Source organism: Heptranchias perlo, chromosome 2, assembly GCF_035084215.1.
Source record: "Heptranchias perlo isolate sHepPer1 chromosome 2, sHepPer1.hap1, whole genome shotgun sequence".
Taxonomy (NCBI): domain Eukaryota; kingdom Metazoa; phylum Chordata; class Chondrichthyes; order Hexanchiformes; family Hexanchidae; genus Heptranchias; species Heptranchias perlo.
Genome location: NC_090326.1, coordinates 87335945 through 87357497, shown reverse-complemented (window position 1 = coordinate 87357497; position 21553 = coordinate 87335945). Strand labels below are relative to the sequence as shown.

General features: G+C 42.8%; 1 protein-coding gene across 2 annotated transcripts in view; it reads left to right on the top strand.

The window, feature by feature from the left end:
- The window catches only part of scin (scinderin), a 135842-nt gene that overhangs the window by 79777 nt on the left and 34512 nt on the right, over nt 1-21553 (top strand). For both annotated transcript variants that reach the window (XM_068003923.1, XM_068003931.1), the window contains 5 exons: nt 2720-2812; nt 4235-4367; nt 9357-9445; nt 14115-14330; nt 17406-17527. In XM_068003923.1, the coding sequence (XP_067860024.1) occupies nt 2720-2812; nt 4235-4367; nt 9357-9445; nt 14115-14330; nt 17406-17527 (653 nt within the window). The remainder of the gene's footprint in view (nt 1-2719; nt 2813-4234; nt 4368-9356; nt 9446-14114; nt 14331-17405; nt 17528-21553) is intronic.

Below are 21553 nucleotides of genomic sequence, written 5' to 3'. Positions count from 1 at the left end.
GACACCAGGTGGTAGATTATGAGTAAATACTGAATATATTTAAGAAGGAGCTAGATAGATTTCTAGACACAAAAGGCATCAAGGGGTATGGGGAGAGAGCAGGAATATGGTATTGAGATCGAGGATCAGCCATGATCGTAATGAATGGCAGAGCAGGCTCGAAAGGCCGAATGGCCTACTCCTGCTCCTATTTTCTATGTAAATAAATAGACTTAACCACATGGATAGTGTATTGTCATTACATGCAGTATTAAGCACTAATGTGTACAGGTACATTGATGTATCATCACATCCACTGTATAAAATACATGATTAATAGGATGCCTATCACAAGTTTTGCCATGTGCTCCAATTTTCTCAGCCCCAATGCTTTCTAAATTCTACCTCTACAATGAATGAACTAATGTTTCCTCATTTGGAATGAGTTGCTTGTCACATGCTGTACCTTCCTGTTATGTGGCGATTTTAATTTTAAAATTAAGAGAAGTGGGCATTGAGACATGGCAGAGGGGGCCAAGGCATTAGATGTATTCAAGAAGGAGATAGGTATATTTCTTAATGCTAAAGGTATCAAGGGATATGGGAAAAAAGCGGGAACAGGGTACTGAGAAAGACGATCAGCCATGATAATTTTGAATGGCAGAGACTCCCGAAGGGCTGAATGGTCTACTCTTGCTCCTATTTTCTATGTTTCTATGTTTCAATGTTAGAATAGTCTCCCAATAATCTGATGCAGCAGGCCTGGGAAACAAAAATGGAAGGCAGTGATCCAGAAAACCTGAACCAATCCTGTGCAACAGCATGTTTGGGTCATGATGCTATTTTGCATCACAATGCAAGCCCTCTAATGTACTGAACTAGTTCAGCGTGTTTAAAAGCCAAAACAGGAGGTCATTCATTCAAAGCAAGGAAGTTATGTTGAACCTTTATAAAACACTGGTTCGGCCACACCTGGAGTATTGTGTCCAATTCTGGGCACTGCACTTTAGGAAGGATGTGAAGGCCTTGGAGAGGGTGCAGAAAAGGTTTACTAGAATGGTTCCAGGGATGAAGGACTTCAGTTACGTGGGTAGACTGAAGACTTAGAGCAGAGAAGGTTGAGAGGAGATTTGATAGAGGTGTTCAAAATCATGAAGGGTCTAGACAGAGTAGATAGAGAGAAACTGTTCCCATTGGCAGAGGGGCCAAGAACCAGAGGACACAGACTTAAGGTGATTGGCAAAAGAACCAAAGGCAACATGAGGAAAAACTTTTTTACACAGCGAGTGGTTAGGATCTGGAATGCATTGCCTGAGGCAGTGGTGGAGGCAGATTCAACTGTGGCTTTCAAAAGGGAATTGGATAAGTAGATGAAGGGAAAATTTTTTTTTGGGCTACAGGGAAAGGGTGGGGGAGTGAGACCAGCTGGATTGCTCTTGCAGAGAACTGGCAAGGGCTCGATGGGCCAAATGGCCTCCTTCTGTGCTGTAACCATTCTATGATTCTGTGATTCTATCATTCATTACAACAAGCCCACTGATGTTATATAGGCAGCAATTTTATACATCATAAGATCACACACAGCACAAACTTTTAATATGCTTTTTTTGGTGCTGTTGAAGGAGGAATGTTTACTCAGATACAAGGGGGGTGATTTTAAACCCCAAGAATGGGTGGGTTGGGGGCGGGTGGGAGTTGAAAATAGTTGTATTTTTGGATCACAACCATAAAATTTTCGGACTTTGCATTCCCAGTGGGAAGCCTGTACTTTTCTGCGCTGACGTTAAACCCGGAAATAAAAGCCGGGTTGCGGTCGTGACCCAAAAATTAACTCTTTTCAACTCCCACTTGCTCCCAACCCACCCGTTCTTGGGGTTTAAAATCACCCCCAAGGAGAATTCTCTGTTCCTCTTCAAGTATTTTGATGGGATCTTCTACAGGTACCTGAGCAGGTAGTCAGAACCTCTCACCCTAAAGACAGGAGCAGTAACAATGTGGCACTCCCTCCATACTGCATGGAGTGTCACCCTAGATTATGTATTGATTGAATTCCTGCAGTGGAGTTTGAACTCACAAACTCAAACGTGAGCATGCTACCAACTGAGCCAAACTACCACAATCACAGCAAATGCTGTCAATTGAATTTGTGTCAAAAAAGAAGCACATTAAACATTAGCAAGGACAGGCCTAACAATTGGTAATTTCTTTGAGTAGAGATAAAAAGAAACAACTGCAAATGTTGAAAATCTGAAATAATATTTGAAGGTACTGAAACTACACAGCACAGGGTCAATTTTAACTCAAATGAGCCCCGGGCATCAAAATCATGCCTGCCTCTTCACTGCCAGAATGGGCAGCTGGCTGACGCGTTCTGCCAGTCGCCACCCAAAAATTAAAATCTACCCACACATCTGTCAGCATCTGAAAAGACAAATGAACCCCTTTGTCAGAATTAATTTTATAAAATGATAACTCTTCATAATATCGTAGAAGTACAACATAGTAAATTCAGTTCTGACTTTGTATTGGTAATTTCTTCATGTTTCTCTATATCCCAAACTGGCCCTATGTGCAAGATGTTGTTCTCTTATTAACCAGCGTATTATTTCTAAGTAATATTTAAAGGAGGAACCACATCCTGAGGTAAAGTATCTTGGAGTAATTATTCCGCAAATAGTCTGCACAGAGTTATAATTTTAGAAATATCATGCTAAAAATAGTTTTTCTTTCTCTCTTACAGGTTCTTGGTAAGAAACCAGAACTGAGTCAAGGGGATGATGATGAAGATTTTGTTGCAGACATATCGAACAGGAAGATGGCAAAGCTCTATATGGTATTCTTCATATATTGTTCCCCTACTGTGAACATTATTAGCTTTACACTCACTTCACCAACATGCACTGGACAGGTTTGATGACATTTTAGTGAACAGCAATTTCCCAAAGTCATATTTCAAATGTTTGCAAGTAGTGACACAGAACAAGTGACTATAATAACGAGCACATTTACATCAGGAATTTCAGTCTCCCGGTGTGAGCATGGAGAGGGAAACAATTATGTAAACAGATTTGAAAGAACAGCCAAAGTTGTTATCAGTGGTGATGAAACTGAAGCAGCTACACTACACTACATGACAAGCCTCTCCCCCTGAGCTTAGTGATAGCAGTACAGAGACGTAGGGGGTGAAATTGATCTTCGGTAGTAGCGCAAAATCGGTGATAGCAAATTAGCAACCTGTTTTACACTCCGAGCTTCTTTTCCTTCTATATCAATGGATGTGAAGCAGCCGGCTGATTCACTATTGCCTGTTTTGCACTACCGCCCAAGACCAATTCCACCAACCAGATTGCGAGTCTACCTACATCTTAGTGTTGATGATACAGAAATGGACCTGGATCTTAGTGATGACAGCACCTCCATCTTATAACTGCACCTCCATCATGATCCCAGTGGCAACAGTACAGTAATTGGACAGAAAAGATGTTTAAATTTGATATTGATTTTGATAAACATCAGCTATTGGCTGTGAGAGTGTAACATTAATAGCTTTTTTGAAAATACCAAACTGAAATTTTCCTTTTGAAAGGACTCTTGTTCCTGCCATTATGGCCAAGGTATCTTTTTATTTGGAGTCCATGTCATGTGACAGGAAGAGAGGGTGTTTTGCAAGATTATGATGATAGGCTAGCATTCTAAAAGAAGAGCGTTTTACTGAAAAATCGTGCACTTTGTTTTACAGCAGTATAGAAAAGTGTTACATTATATCATAAAAGCAGGAAATCCGCACACTAAAAAACTGTCTGCTACACAGCCTTCATGAACTCCATTATAATTGGAGTTACCCCAATAGTTTACTGAGTAAATGCACCACCCTGCGTGGCCAAGAACTGTACAGCCTAGGAAGATTCTAAATTTGATTAGCGATTTGTGCTGAATTGATTGATCTCATCTAGAATGGCAATAGGAGCATTGGAATTGGGCTAGGAAGGGGGAAAACAGTCAGGAATCATGTCCCTGGTCACTATCCATTGAGCCCTATGGAAAGTTCATGGATAGCAACATTGGGTGTGGAAAGGATCGGGTTCTGCTCTAATAACTTACTGCCACTCACTCTGCGCGCAAAATGGATAATATCAAAATTGGATGAATTAATGGAGTGTGACCTATGCCCATAGAGCTATATATCAGCATTAATAGGTGTTAACATTTAATCAGTGAGGATAGATATAATGTTTATAAAATGCTCTTCCTTCAGGTCTCAGATGCCAGTGGATCCATGAAAGTGTCATTGGTGTCAGCAGAAAATCCATTCTCATGTGACTTGCTCTTGACTGATGAGTGCTTCATACTGGACAATGGAGCAGACAGAAAGATATTTGTTTGGAAGGGTAAGAATATTACCGATACTGAAGAAGGATTAGCTTGTCTTTTCTCTTCGCAGATGCCTGTGGACTTGCTGTGTCTTTCTAGTTTTTATTTTAGAATCCATTTGGACTGGGGTATTGGTGTTGATGTTTATAGATCATAAACAGAAAAGTTTTCTGCTTAGACATTTTTATTCTACAAATATTGATCTCCATTAATATTTTGTGTAAAAAAACACAATGCCTGTATGAAGATAAAAAAAGTGTGAAAATACTAGATACCATGTGCGCTGTTTTAGTGATTTCATGATAATAATTGGTAACAAGTTTCTTCCAGGAAATAAGAGGGGCAAAGAGAGAGTATGAGAATAGACTGGCGGCCAACATAAAAGGGAATCCAAAAGTCTTCTGCAGACATGTAAATAGTAAACGGGTAGTAAGAGGAGAGGTGGGGTCAATTAGGGACCATAAAGGAGATCTACTCATGGAGGCAGAGCGAATGGCCGAGGTACTAAATGAGTACTTTGCATTTGTCTTTACCAAGGAAGAAGATGCTGCCGGACTCTCAGTAAAGGAAAATATAGCTGAGATATTGGATGGGCTAAAAATTGATAAAGAAGAGGTATTAGAAAGGCTAGCAGTACTTAAAGTAGATAAGTCACCCGGCCCGGATGGGATGCATCCTAGGTTGCTGAGGGAAGTAAGGGTGGAAATTGCGGAGGTACTGGCCATAATCTTTCAAACATCCGTAGATACAGGAGTGATGCCAGAGGACTGGAGAATTTCAAATGTTATACCCTTGTTCAAAAAAGGGTGTAAGGATAAACCCAACAAAAATAGGCCAGTCAGTTTAACCTCTGTGGTGGGGAAACTTTTAGAAACGATAATCCGGAACAGAATTAACAGTCACTTGGACGAGTGTGGATTAATTAGGGAAAGCCGGCATGGATTTATTAAAGACAAATCGTGTTTAACTAACTTGATAGAGTTTTTTGTTGAGGTGACAGAGAGGGTTGATTAGGGCAATGCTGTTAATGTGGTGTATATGGACTTTCAAAAGGCGTTTGATAAGGCGCTGCATGATAGGCTTATCATCAAGATTGCGGCCCATGGAATAAAGGGGACAGTTGCAACATGGATACAGAATTGGTTAAGTGACAGGAAACACAGAGTAGTGGTGAACGGTTGTTTTTTGGACTGGAGAGAGGTGTACAGTGGTGTTCCCCAGAGGTTGGTGCTGGGACCACTGCTTTTCTTGATATATATTAATGACTTGGACTTGGGTGTACAGGGCACAATTTCCAAATTTGCAGATGACACAAAACATGGAAGGGTAGTAAACAGTGAGGAGGATAGTGATAGACTTCAAGAGGATATAGACAGGCTAGTGGCATGGGCGGACACGTGGCAGATGAAATTTACCCCAGAAAAATGCGAAGTGATACATTTCGGTAGGAAGAATGAGGCGAGGCAATATAAATTAGAGGGCACAATTCTAAAAGGGAGACAGTAACAGAGAGATTTGGGGGTATATGTGCACAAATTGTTGAAAGTGGCAGGGCAGGTTGAGAAAGCGGTTAAAAAAGCATATGGGATTCTGGGCTTTATAAATAGAGGCATAGAGTACAAAAGTATGGAAGTCATGATGAAGCTTTATAAAACACTGGTTCGGCTACAACTGGAGTATAGTGTACAGTTCTGAGCACCTCACTTTAGGAAAGATGTGAAGGCCTTAGAGAGGGCGCAGAAGAGGTTTACTAGAATGATTCCAGGGATGAGGGACTTTAGTTACCTGGATAGACTGGAGAAGCTGGGGCTGTTCTCCTTGGAACAGAGAAGGTAGCGAGGAGATTTGATAGAGATATTCAAAGTCATGAAGGGTCTGGACAGAGTAGATAGAGAGAAACTGTTCCCATTGGCAGAAGGGTCAAGAACCAGAGGACATAGATTTAAGGTGATTGGCTAAAGAACCAAAGGTGACATGAGGAAAAACTTGTTTACACAGCGAGTGATTAGGATCTGGAATGCACTGCCCGAGGGGATGGTGGAGGCAGATTCAATCATGGCCTTCAAAAGGGAACTGGATAAGTACTTGAAAGGAAAAAAATTGCAGGGCTACAGGGATAGGGTGTGGGAGTGGGACGAGCTGGATTGCTCTTGCATAGAGCCGGCACGGACTGGATGGGTCGAATGGCCTCCTTCCGTGCTGTAACTTTTCTATGATTCTATGATTCTATGAATTAAGGTGACCAACTCTCTAGTTTTGACCCAGACAGTCTGACTTTGGGGATGACCACCAGGTAACTGGAGAGAGCAGGTTTGCCAATGTGTAAGCAGACCATTTCACAGCTGCGTGATTGACACCTGTTTTGCGCAGGTACAGTTGGATTATTTTGCATAGGTACACAGCCTTTTTCTTAAATGCGCAGTCCAGTTTGGGCCTGAGGGAAAGGTAGTCACGATCATTAATTTCAACTAATTTGCACATTACAAACTTCGGCATTACCACTAGCTTTCAGCTGGTGGTGCCAATGAGCTATGAAAAGCCATTGTTATAACATCACCACCAGCAGGACAATTGTAGTAGTACAGTCCCTGTTCTTTTGTTATTTTGATTGTTGTAGAATCATAGACTCATAGAATCGTTACAGCACAGAAGGAGGCCATTTGGCCCATTGACCCTGTGCTGACTCTTTATAAGATCAATCCAATCAATACCATTCCCCCGCTCTGTGCATACCCATAATACTCATCATTTCATAAAAATACAAAATAACAAACTATGAAGTCTATTTTATTACAATTTGAGGAAAAGGCACCACCATGATTCATTAACATAAAATTAATCTGGCTTGAGTTGACAATCAAGAACTTCCAATTATTTAGCACCTTATTGTATCCTCAGGATATCCCAAAGTCCTACACATCCAATAACTACTTTTTAAAGTGTAATTACCATAGTTATATAGACAAATAAATAACCAATTTATAAAATATCGCACAAACATCAAATGTGATGAATGACCAGTCACACTTTTCTTTTGGTGGTGTTAGTTTGGGGAAGAATGTTGGCAAGGACACCTCCTTTCTTTGGGCCTTCTTTGACCCTTTGGTCTCCTTAGCTAATCCTCTCATTCATAGCATACCAGGATCATGCTTACTTCATCGTGAGCCACTCACCCTGCTCCTCCCTGCACAAGATCTCTGTTTGTAACCAGTGCTACTTCATCCTGGCCAATACGTGCACAGTAAAACTGTCGAGTTAACTGTGATGTTGAAAACAGCTGGTTTAAGACAGCAAGGGCAGCAGGAACAATATTATTCATCCTCGAGATGTGGGCGTTCTGGGCAATGCTGGCATTTATTGCCCATCCTTAGTTGCCCTGAGAAGGTGGTGGTGGGCCTTCTTCTTGAACTGCTGCAAGATGTGAAGATTAAGCAGACTAATCAGCTGTTTGAAATTCAGCTGGATTCATTCTCCCAAGTAGAGGTCCTAACTCTAATAAAAGCTGCTTTCAAATTAAATGCTTCAGTAGTTTTGATTGTGGAAGAGTGCCGATCATACTCCAGCTCTCTGTGTTTACATTGCTAAAGCTATTTTTATGGGCTTTAGTAATGTAAACATGAGGCACTGCTGCATGGATAGCATTCTCCCACTATCTGAAATACAGAAATACTGAATGTAATATATATGAGAAAACTGAAGCTTGGGATGACAGCTGCTGGAAGGCATTTCCTGGAACCTTGAGTATGTGCTCATGCATCCAGAGTTTGGTGCCTAATTTGCTTGGATTGTAGGGGGAAAGTAGTTGATGCTGAAGCTCTGCACCTCCAACCGGTGGAACCACCATTCATGGACTATGGTGAGCATGTATGTTGTGTTAAGGAGGATGCCAGCTGTGCACTCACACAGTTTATGATGAGCAGTGTCACTCACTATGTTGTTTAGGAGGGGTTCTTAGTACCTGCTGTCTGCCTAGCAGTGGTTGAAACTGCACTTGTCAATTCTCTCACAACCTACTGGTGACTATTCTCTGGAGGGAGGGGTGGGAAGGTAAGCAGAGTCATTGTGGCTGAATTAACAACAAAATGATGGGCTCGTTGATGAGAGATCGGAACCAAGTTGATCCTTTGTGGCAAACTCAACCAACTGCTACCTGAGCCAGACAAGTCTGCAGTAATTCAGAGCACTGTTGATCGTTGACTGGTTACTGTGGCTCATGGATAAGAGATAGAGGGTTAGACCTTTTATTGGGGGGGTTGGGGGTTGAGACTCTTCCCTCCAAGGCAATGTCCCAACAAGCTTTGGGAAACTTACCAGTACTCAGTGCTGGTAAGCTGTGCGGTTTTAGTGAGTTAAACTCTTGCAGTAACTCCATGTGCACCTCAAAGTCCCTAAGCTTTGGCTTTTATCAAACTATACGTAAGTTCTCTAGCTTTAGGTAAATTGTCCATATGGAAAGCATGTGCATTGCGTTTCAGACAAATAGAAAAGGTTTGGTTTGGCAAACAAGCATGTTAAGGGGTTTCCACACATGTTAGCCATACGGATGACTGAAAAAAAAAAGATGAATGGTAGAAATGATACTGTTCTCCTCAAAATGAGAATGCGTTCAGTTGAGAGAAATTAGAATTATTTTAGTTCTTAACCTAATTAGTGGGACTAATTGGATAGTTCTTTCATAGGGTCGGCACAGACACGATGGTCCGAATGGCCTCCTTCTGTGCTATAAGATCCTATGATTCTAGCCTATGTTCACTGTTTGCCAGACAATTACTGCAGTTGCAACATGAAGCAGGTCTGTAATGTGACTGAAGGTAAGAAACATCTGAATAAGGAAAGGATACAACATTAAAGTGAATAAGATAAGTATTCAAATTATTTAAATAATAAATTCATGAGTCAATTTAACATTAAAATGCAAATGGAAACAAACTCAAATTAATATGAGCCTTGCTAATCATGGCTTTTCACTCTTGCTGATTTTAATAAGGAAACATTCTCGTGTTTAGGTAAAAATGCGAACCCAGAAGAGAGAAAGGCAGCTATGAAGACCGCTGAGGGATTCATAAAACAAATGGGCTACCCATCTAATAGTCAGGTATGATACTTTCAAGTGCGACTGAGCTATTTCATTAAATAGGTTTGCTTCAGGGACAGAATATACTACAAGTAGTGCTTGGGATCCATTTATCATTTACTTGACAACACTCAAACCGAGTTAAACCTCATTGTTGCATTGTGAAAGAATCCTTCCATTGCTTGCCTTGTGATAAAAAGGACAGACAACTGTTCTAGCTTTTCACCCTCCTCGCAAGAAGACTGTGCCCGTTTAATATAATTTCAGCTAAAATAAAACAAAAGTTGTAAATTACACAGAACAGAAAAAAGCCAAATCACCTTCAGTCAAATCTATACCGATCCACTGGACAGGCTGGTGCATAATTATTTCTTGGATGCAAAATCAGTTCAAATTTTGAAAGAAAATTGACCAAGTAATTCTGCCTCCATTTTTTCCTCATCTCATGCAAAGGAAATAAATCCAATGAGAAAAATAATACTTGTATTTGTATAAATATACAATAAAATATATAATACTAATATTTTACAATGTCAGTTATGTTTTTAACTTCACAATATAGAATCTGTGTATCTTATTAGATTATATACAATTCATTAAAGAGCCTTACTTCATCAGTGATTTGCTATTCCATTTGGGCTGTAGTGTGCTTAACTAATAAATAACAAATCATATGTTCTGATGCAGAAAAATTATGATTTTCCAATTATTTAGTAAATGAAGAGGAGAATAGGTGGCACAGTGGATCAATACACTGGGGTAAATTTTCAGAGACCCTGTTCCCAGCACAGAGTCTTGCTCGACGGGAGCATAGGTTGGAGAATCGGGTACAGAGGTCAATGCACGTAGTTTGCAGCACTCCCAATTTTCTGATTGTTGTTAATGACTAGAAAATCAAGAGTGCTGCAAATCTCTGTATCCCATTCTCTGATCTGTGCACCTCCCGATCAAGACATGGCTTTCAATCCAACTCAGAATGTTAGTTGAGGGTATCCACATTCTGCCAGTTGCGAGGGTTTGAATGGGCTTCGGACTACAGTGCAAAATTCTCCATAATTTGGCACAAGTTGATACTAAATTAGAACTCTCACACAGAGAGGTCACAAGGTTAACTGGTGTAAGAAAAGGAGCAATGCCACACTGGTGCAGTAGGGAGTAGTTTTCTGCAGTTGAAACTGATACAAATTAGCCTCGATATTGACCCTCCATAGTGTGCGGGAAGAGGCCATTTTTACGGCAGCGGGTTTCATGTCGTGCGAGTGGAGAGGTGGGACACATAATTGTCATATTTAAATCAGGCTCCCACAGTGCAATTGGGAGCCTGATTTAAATTTAATAGCTGCCGGCCGGGTTTCCCAGGGCTCAGGAAACCCAGCAGTAAAAGAGAGGTGGGAGCTGCTGGCTCCATAGGTAAGTGCCATTTATAGCACTCCCTGTGGGCCAGGAGTAGGAGGAGTGCTCCCCCATCCCGACCCCTCAAGGAAGCCTGTGGCCTCCCTTCCGCGATTGGCGACCTCCAGCCCCGATCTGAAGCCTGCCCAGCGAATGTGATTGCCGGGGACTGTCACCAGTGGCAGTGTGGATACAAAATTGGCTAAGGGACAGGAAGCAGAGTGTGATTGTTTTTCAGACTGGAGGATGTTCCCCGGGGGTCAGTATTAGGACCACTGCTGTTTTCGATATATACTAATGATCTGGACTTGGGTATACAGTGTATAATTTCAAAGTTTGTAGATGACAAAAAACTTGGAAATGTAGTAAACAATGTGAAGGATAGTAACAGACTTCAGGAGGACAAAGACAGGCTGGTGAACTGGGCAGACATGTGGCAGGTGAAATTTAACGCGGAAAAGTGTGAAGTGATGTATTTTGGTAGGAAGAATGAGGAGAGGCAATATAAACTAAATGGTACAATTTTAAAGGGGGTGCAGGAAAAGAGAGTCCTGGGGTTGTGCATACACAAATCTTTGAAGGCGGCAGGACAAGTTGAGAAGGCTGTTAAAAAAGCATATGGAATCCTGGGCTTTATTAACAGAGTCATTGGGCTCAATTTTATGGGGAAATTGCCAGGGCCGGGGGGAGAGCTCCGAAAATTGGGGAAATCCCGTTCGGGTTCGGAAACCCAGCTCCAACCTGCTGACTTCCGAGTTTCCCAGGGACCCACTTGTGTGCACGCGGGCAGCCCGAAACCGGAAGTCCCGCCGGCAATTAAAGCCAGCGGGATGATAGTTAAAGAGCCAAATGTACTTCATTGAGGTACTTAAGGCACTTGTGACAGATTACGTGGTTAGAACAATTTTTAACTTACCTGGGCGGCTTGCCCACCGCTCCTGATTCACACCTGGTAAAACCAGGCATGAAGGACCGGAACAGGGAGGAAGAAACTAAATAAATTAAATTAAAAAACATGCAATGACGTTAAAACACTAAATGCGCCTACTTTTGAAACCTGCTCAGATGTTCGATGTCTCCGTCTCCGATCTCCCCCTCTTCGCTCCCCCATGTCCCCCCGATCTCCCCCTTTTCACCTCCCCAATGTCCCCCTGATGTCCCCTTCTTCACCTCTCCGATCTCTCCCTCTTCACCCCGATCTTCCCCTCTCCCCCCGCAATCTCCCCCACTTCACCCTGATCTTCCCCTCTCCCCCCCGATCTCCCCCTCTTCACCCTGATCTTCCCCTCTTCACCCCCCCCGGATCTCCCCCTCTTCACCCTGATCTTCCCCTCTCCCCCCCCCGATCTTCCACTCTCCCCCCGATCTTCCACTCTCCCGCCTCGATCTTCCCCTCTCCCCCCCCCCGATCTTCCACTCTCCACCCTGATCTTCCCCTCTCCCCCCGATCTTCCCCTCTCCCCCCGATCTTCCCCTCTCCCCCCCCGATCTTCCCCTTTCCCCCCTGATCTTCGCCCTCCACCCCGATCTGCCCCTCTCCCCCCGATCTTCCCCTCTCCCCCCCCGATCTTACTCTCTCCCCCCACCGATCTTCCACTCTCCCCCCCGATCTTCCCCTCTCCCCCCGATCTTCCCCTCCCCCCCCCCGATCTTCCCCTTTCCCCCCTGATCTTCGCCCTCCACCCCGATCTTCCCCTCTCCCCCCGATCTTACTCTCTCCCCCCACCGATCTTCCACTCTCCCCCCCGATATTGCACTCTCCCCCCCGATCTTTCCCTCTACCCCCCTGATCTTCCCCTCTCCCCCCCAAACTTCCACTCTCCCCCCCCCGATCTTCCCCTCTCCCCCCCCGATCTTCCCCTTCCCCCCCCCGATCTTCTCCTCTCCCCCCCTGATCTTCCACTCCCCCCGATCTTCCACTCTCTCCCCCCGATCTTCCCCTCTCCCCCCCTGATCTTCCACTTTCCCCCCCAAATCTTCCCCTCTCCCCCTGAATCTTCCCCTCTCCCCCCCGAATCTTCCCCTCTCCCCCCCCGAATCTTCCCCTCCTCCCCCCTGATCTTCCACTCTCCCCCCCGAATCTTCCACTCTCCCCCCCACCAATCTTCCACTCTCTCCTCCCCCCTCCGATCTTCCACTCTCTCCCCCATCTTCCATTCTCCCTCCGGCCTTCTGTTCCAGTACCGGATGACGTCTTGCTCTCTCTCTCTCCCCCCCCCCACCTCGCGTTGCAGCTCCTGACAGCAACCAGACTGTCAATCAGGCTGGCTGCCAGGCGTGAAACCCGGAGAGCACGTTAATCACCATCAATTACGATGCGATCGTGTTGGAAACGGTAAGTTTTGTTTATGCGGGTTTGGCACGCGCACCTTCAGCCCCCTGCTGCCAACTCACCAGTATTTCAAAATCGAGCCCATAGAGTACAAAAGCAAGGAAGTTATGCTAAACCTTTATAAAACAGTGGTTAGGCCTCAGCTGGAGTATTGTGTTCAATTCTGGGCACCACACTTTAAGAAGGATGTCAAGGCCTTAGACAGGCTGCAGAAAAGATTTACTAGAATGGTACCAGGGTGAGGGACTTCAGTTATGTGGACAGACTGGACAAGCTGGGGTTGTTCTTCTTCGAACAGAGAAGGTTAAGGGGAGATATGATAGAGGAGTTCAAAATCATGAACAGTTTTGATAGTGTAAATAAAGAGAAACTGTTTCCAGTGGCAAAAGGATCAGTAACCAAAGGACGTGATCGGCAAAAGAGTCAGAGGGAACATGATGAAACTTTTTTTTACACAGTGGGATGTAATGATCAGGAATGCACTGCCTGAAAGGATGGTGGAAGCAGATTCAATAGTAACTTTCAAAAGGGAATTGGATAAATACTTGAAAGGAAAAAAATTACAGGAATATGGGGAAAGAGCAGGGGAATGAGACTAATTGGATAGCTCTTTCAAAGAACCAGCACAGGCACCCTGGGCCAAATGGCCTCCTTCTGTGTTGTACCTACTATGATATTATGATATCTGCAATTGATGCTTGGTTCATCCAATTGTCCAGATTAACTGCGCCCACTATAAGTGGAGTACCTGCTTACTGTACCTGCTTACATTCTGAGTACCTGTGTGGCTGACATGCTTTTAACTACTATGTGGAGAGGGTCAATCAAAAGAAGCAACAGCAAAATGGTTACTTGAAAATCAGACATTTTGAGAACCTGCAAAGATAATGGTGTCTGTAGAATTTCTGTTACCACTGTATATCAGATTGTTACGGCAGGAAATGAATGCTTTGTTTCTCACTGCAGATACAAGTTCTTCCTGAAGGAGGAGAAACTCCAACCTTCAAACAATTCTTTAAGAATTGGAAAGACATAAATCAAAGTGAGGGATTCGGAAAAGTGTATGTCACTGAGTCAATTGCAAAAATCAAGCAGATTGAATTTGATGCCTCAAAACTGCACAGCTGCCCTCAGATGGCTGCAAAGCATAATATGGTGGATGATGGTTCAGGAACAACAGAGGTAACTCACAATGCTCATGTTAAATAGAGAAAAGGAAAATGTATGTGTTTACAGTCTATAATAAAAAGGCTGTGTCATGAGAAACTGGGTTAATAGTGGTCTGAGAGGCTACACTGTAACAATACCGTTCACTTTCAGAGAATTGCGCTTAAGTGCAGTCCTAAGATAGATGATGGAAACTCCCATTCTTTCTTTTCAATTTTCCCCCCTCGTTCCTCCTCTACTGAAAGTGGTGACTCCTATTGCATTACATTTCCACGAGAGCCGGCAATTCTTCAGTATCTCATCTAAATGGCTATTCGTCAGACCAGACATGAGTGTCAGTTGGCTATTTCATCATGCGGCCATCACAGCCAAGCCTGATTTTGTGCTTATCTGGAGACTATATGGATGTATTTCCAACAGGATTGCTGGATTGTGATGAGGAACGAAAACCCTGGGTGATTTGTCTGGGCATAATAAGGCCATTTGTAGCTACCACCATCCCAGCTAGCAGTGCTGATCACAGGGTTAAATTCACAGGCCCCGGTGCACACTTTCTCATATGGCAGATAGTGGAGACCAGAAGGAACCAAATGTGCTGTCAGTAAGTGCTATTTCATCATGATATGGTCCTTACTGATTTGCTGTCCCAATGTTGTGTTGGACCAATGCATATTGCAGGCTACGTCGAACATGAACTGCTGGTGACTATTTTGATAAATTAGTTTGAAGTGTGGAAACAAAAACAGAGGCGGAATAACCTCCCTTTTTCTTCTTTGTTCTAACGCTAGTTTTGATTGAATTCCCTGTTATCTAGAAGCAATGTGCTCCATTCATGTATGAAGGCATTTTCCTTGTTTGCCATTTAATATATGTGTGTGCAAAGAGGCAAAATGGCTGTGTTAAGTAACAAGCCTTGTGTGTTGAAGGGATCCAAGTCTTGCTTTTATGCAATTTATGTCCTTTTTAGATTATTGTATCTTTTCCACTGGGAGAGTGCCACCAGAAGTAATCCCATAGTCTTGGAAGTGGCTCAGTATGTGCTAGTTCCAGTTAATACTAAATATGTGCCTCAACAGCAGTGAACTAAGAAAACATGAAATTTGTACACGCACAGTTACTCAGAAATCACGATTGGAACTTCAACACTACTGTACATATGTGACTCTCAGACATGCATAAATAAAGTCACAGTGTATTTATGAAATTTGTGGCACATATTCCCCAATGTTGGGAGAGGGCCCTTCCAGGCTAGCGTTGCTAAAACTGCATCGCTGACCTTTATGTGTGAGCTGAGTAGTCCGCCTGCAAAATGATAACCCAATCCCAAATTCCACCAGCCCGAGCTGTTCTATTTGCATCTCTGCCACTTTTGGACAGAGGGATCCTCTTTTTGGGAGAAGTTTGTTGCTACTGATGGCAAGAACATTGGGATTTTGAGTTTTGGGCAATCGACCAGGGGAGCATGCTGGTGGGCTGCTCATTCCAGCGACGAAGAGGCCCCCGCGATTTTGAGGTCACGATTCATTTAAATCTTGCAGGTGAGCTGCGGGGTGCCAAACAGGCCTCCCAATGCAGCTCGTTGGATTGAAGCCTAAAGATGGCACTGGGATGACCACCAGCAAGGTAATTTGCAGGGGGCAGGGGATGCGATCGTGGAGGGCGGGGGGGGGTGACAAAAGCCCAGATTATTTTTGTGGACCCCGGAGGCCAGGTGAAGGCAGTGAAAATCGACCCCTCTGAGTTATTTACAGGGTTGACTTATGTTGTTCCTGTCGTCAGAAACAACTCTTGGTATAAAAGGGCACAAATAGAATAGTATAAAATCACTTATAAAATCAAGAATGTTACTACATCATTATCAATCAATAATGACTGTGATGATTATTTGCATCTGTGGTGGCTGTGTGATTTCAGTTTCTCAATTAGAAGGTCATTAGCTATAATTAAGTTATATTTAAAGCAATTAAAGATTTTGGCGTACTGGGTTGATGACTTTATGATGATAATGATCCTCAGTGACAAAGATTGGTGATCAGAATTTAAATTCTTAGAACAATTGTTTAAAAATAACTCTACCTCTCCCTTTTGTAGTTTCTCCATGCCAATTCGAGAGGGAGTCTGGACATAGCTCTTCACAGATTCTGTCTGTGTCACTCTGTGGGCAGTTGCTGAGGGGTGCAAGATAATGGCCTGAATTGACTATCACTGTGATTTTCCCTTCTGCTTTATGGGGACGTGTTTAATGGGTTCTGCTCAGCAGGAGAATAGGAAGGTACAGCACCAGAGGAGACCATTGCAGTCCATCTGGTTGGTGCCAAGTCAAACACTTTGCAAAGAAAGAAAAAAAGAACTTGCATTTATATAGCACCTTCCACGACCTCAGCCAATGAAGTACTTTTTTTGAAGAGTAGCCACTTTTGTATTATAGATAAACATGGCAGCCAAATTGCACATAGCAAGATCCAAAAATAGCAATTAGCAAAATAACCAGATTAGCTGTTTTACTGATGTTGATTGAGGGATAAATGTTGACCAGGACACCAGGAAAACTCCACTGCTGCTCTTCAAATGATAACCATGGGATCTTTTGCATCCACCTGAGAGGGCAGACGGGACCTCAGTTTAATGTCTCATCCAACAGGTGGCACCTCTGACAACACAGCACTCCCTCAATACTGCACTAAAGAAAAATTGGGCGGGGTGTAAAACGGGTGGCCAACCCACTGCTGCCCGTTTCCTGCCAGGTGGGAGCAGTTAAAGTCAACCCCTCAGTCTTTTTGTACTATTTTTTGCAATTAATTATTTTTCTTGATACATGGCAATAGTGGCTGTAGTTCAAAAGTAATTCATTATATGTGAAGCACTTTGGATATAGTTGGTATATATAAATGCAAGTTTTCATTTTTTTTATTCTGTACATCAAAATTACAACTCATTCAGCATGACATAGCTCCTTCACCAGCATCCTTCACCAACTATTTGATAAGCTGAGACTATTTAAAGCTGCATGTTGACTTTTATTGCACATGTGCATTTGAATGGATATATTTTAAAACTTTAATTCCACTCCTCCCTTTTCTCCTGTTCTAGATTTGGCGAGTTGAGAGCAATGGGCGGATTCCTGTTGACCGTAGTACATATGGACAATTCTTCGGTGGAGACTGTTACATCATTCTTTATACATACAGATTGGGACTGATCATCTATACCTGGTGTGTATATCAAATATTATATCTCTCTTATCCCCTGTTTTTGTAAGCTTGATTTGACAACAAAATTCACACACACTGTTGCACAGCCTCAGAGAAGAGGCCAAATTGGTTTGGATAATTGCATTACCTGTGGCAACTATTAGTGTAAATCCATTGATGTGCAATGAAAGGCATTGGGAATGGAGGGCTATCAGATTCCCTTCTTTTGAGATGAATTGTCTCACCACAGCAGAGAGTAGATCAAAGTCACTCGTGTCAGTTCATGTGAGAGGCCTCAGGCAGGCTTTTCACCATGCTGTCAGGCTATACCATTCTTGCTTGTCTTTTTAAGAAACTTGAATAAAATAATGCAGTGTATCTGTTGGGCATTTGCCACTGAAACTTCACAAAAATTCATGTACACGGTCACACTCTTAAGGGGTAGATTTGAACTATCTGGAGGCCAACCGGTGGAGCCAATGGTAGGGCCGATCCATTTTGAGGGCCGGGCCTCGTTGCCATACAGCTGGTGGGCTGCGGGTACCAAATGGGCACCCCGCTGCATCTCACCAGCTCCAGACCAGCACATTATCAGGTGGCCCAGAGGCCAATCTGGGCAGCATCAAGGCAGGTCCGGGGAGTGGGGAGGGGGGGAGCGCAGTGGGTGGGGGGGTGCGGTGGGTGGTCGCGGAGGGAGGAAACTCAGCATGACAGCAACCATATTTGTGGAGGACAGAGGAGCACTCCTGCTTCTCCCTGTTCCACAAAAATAATTAATTTTTACCTTTTTCACTCCCCTTTGGCTCAACCATACTTTCTGCCCAGTTGTGTCCCAAAATGGCAATCGGTGCCTATGTGCATCACAAAACTCCAATTTGCATAGTAAAAGAGCCAACCTGATGAATCAGGCCACCCAACGGTAGGCCCTTCTGAAGATGGCAAGGGCCAGATCGGGAGTGGGAACATTTTAGGAATGTTACCGCATGCTTCTGCCCAGTGGTGCCAATAAAAAATCTCCCCCTAAATGTTTAACTGTTTTGTTATATAATATCAACAGGAGGAAAGGAAACTTTTGCTTGTAGATTAGAATAAGATTGTTTGAACCATATTGCCGAATGATGGTGCATTTATTACTATTGTAAATGAAACAACCTGAAAACCCCATTACTGGAAAATAAAGTTACTACAAGTCATATTACATCACCATCAGTAAATTAAAACTGCCAATAAGCTGTCATGTTGAAAAGCATGAAAGCATTGGGCTGTCAGAGCCTGGTGTTATGCAGCTGTGCTATTGATGTTTAATTTAAATAGGACTGCAGCAATGTTTTTCCTTGGAAGTGGAGCACCATTACTGACTGGAGGCTAGGTTCCTCTGGGAATACTGTTGACAGGTCCTCACAGCAAAATACAGATTACAGGCACATGATTAACAAAGGCAGAAGATAAGTTCAATGTGTAACATGGCACAAAAATAACACGTGCAAATATAAAGTGTTGGAATGCAACTATTCCAAACACAAGTTAAATTAACAAGCAAAAAAAAACTCTGCAACATAACAGTAAAACAACCTAAAGAGGAAAGAAAAAGAACACAATTGCTACAAAGCTGAAATTTAAAAAAAGCAACTGTTAGAAACGATCATCAGGTTAATTGGCACCTGAAAGAAAAAGGCAGGTTAATGTCAGAGCTCATGTAGTTCAGTGAAATGCAGAAAAGAGAAGTCTCTCGTTTGAACAAATGTTTTTATTCATGGAAAATTGCTTTTATAGGAATTACTTTGTACACATGTTCCTATTCATTTTAATCCATTTAAATTGTTTCGTGTTTCTTATTCATTTGTACTGACAGAGTGCAGAAGGTATTTGGCTCAGCAAATGGCTCACTTGGGAAATACACTGTCCACTGCAGAACAGAGCCACACAGGCCACAGACACTCGATTTCTGGGCTGTCTTGGGTTAGGTGATCTTGGCCAGGCTAAGGTAGAGGTGATATAATTTGACTTAATGCTAGGAAGGGGAAAATTCAACTAGGGCTTCCAATGTGGATATTCTTGATGGAAAGTGTGCGTGTCAAGTGAAGACAAGATCAGGCTCAAACTTGACAGCTTCTCAGTTAAAAAGCCTCCTAGTACTCACACATGAAGAATGATTATTTGAGTGAAGTACAAGTGGACAGACAATGTCCATGGAACTGCACGTCAAAAACAAATCAGTGCCTTCAGGAGAGGAGAGAAAATTGGAGGAAAATAAAAAAGTAAATGGGGAATTTTAAGTCCTGGGCAGGATTTTAATGGCCGGGCCTCATTTACATGCCGTCAGCCAGCTGTCCACCTGAAACAGGCGGAATGAATCAGCTGGCCAGTTGTCGACAGTTAAAGAACAGGCAGCCCAGTGGCCTCCCGCCGGCACTCAGGTAAATTGCGGGGTGTTTGGCAGAATCTTGAGGTGGGAAGGGGGATGGGAAGCCCAGGACAACAAAAGCCCAGACTTTCTTTCTGGGTCCCAGAAGAGCAATCCTGACCCCACAATGGAAAGTTCACCATGGACCTTATGGGGCCTCGCTCAATCGGCAGTTAAAATGCCAGTGGGGTGCTCTGTACATCATAGAACCCCAATTTGCATAAATGTATGCGGCTCCTGCCTAATTCAGGCAAGCACCTCAGCCACCCAAGAAAACCACACCTTTGAAATTGCCGCAAGGTGGGAATCAACCGAGGGGAATTAAAATTCCCCTTTGACTGTCATCTCTGTGGACTATGTTAGGTAGTGTATAAATACAGGATGTCAACTTGATGTGATGTAATATACCGTTTATACCAGCAAATGAGAGTGCAATGAATGAATCATTTAGCTTTGAATCTCTATAATTTGTACGATTACAGAAAAGTTAGCTTAAACTAAACCATCTATTTTATGCGTTTTCAAAAATAAGTGGCAGAAGGATGCAGCTTCTATTTCTTGGCACTGTAAAATGCGGCAGCCTGGTTATAATGAGTTTTGTCAGTTCTCGGTGAGGCTACCAGATGGAATGCTTCTTCCTTGGGGCAAGAAGACTCTGACATTGTCTGTCATGCCCACTGACAGAGAGTGGAGAAATGAGCAGTGTGGGCCACATTGAACATTGACCTCCTCCTCTCCCCACATCACTTATAATAGAATCATAGAATGGTTACAGCACGGAAGGAGGCCATTCGGCCCATCGAGTTTGTGCTGACTTAACTGAAGAAAGCTGCTTGGAATGGAAATAAAAACACGTGCATGGGGAAAAAAAATTGAAAACAACATTCAGCACTGAATTTGCTGCCACTCTTAAAACAGTGTAAAAGATTCTTTACCCAGATAGTCATTAGTATGTGGAATTTGCTACCACATTGAGTAGTTGAGGCAAATAGCATGGATGCCTTTAAAGGGAAGCTAAATAAGTACAGGAGGGAGGAAGGAATAGAAGATTATACTGATAAGGTTAGATGAAGCAGGGAAGGAGGAGGCTCGTGTGGAGCATAAACACTGGCACAGACCAGTTGGGCCGAATGGCCTGTTTCTGTGATGTAATTCTATGTTCAAGATTCCCAAATAAATAAAAATGGAAATACAATTATAGGAATGAGTTTATACAAAGGAAAAATCAAAGGTGTTCCAGCCAAGTCTTTTCTTTTTCCCTTCGCCTTCATATATGGGGGATGGAGAAAATATTAATTCAACAGGAATTTTCAAACCTTTGGGCAAATCTTATTAAATTTAAAGTCATCAATTATATGGCTTGTTGCACTATATATTAGGTTAAGTATTTTTTTGCAATCATCTGTAATTTTGCTTTGTAAAAATTTGATTCCTAATACATTAATATTAAGATTGGACATGCCTTAAAGCACCTGTACTAACATGTTTAAAAGATATTTGTAATTATCTCTACATTTCCCACAGCTCTGATCTAAGAATTGTTATTCTTTATAACAGCTCCATTTACTACACTTTGCAAATTCAATTAAACGTTGAATTTGTTGACAGGTTTATATGACAAATCCAGTATGTGTTTTGCTGTT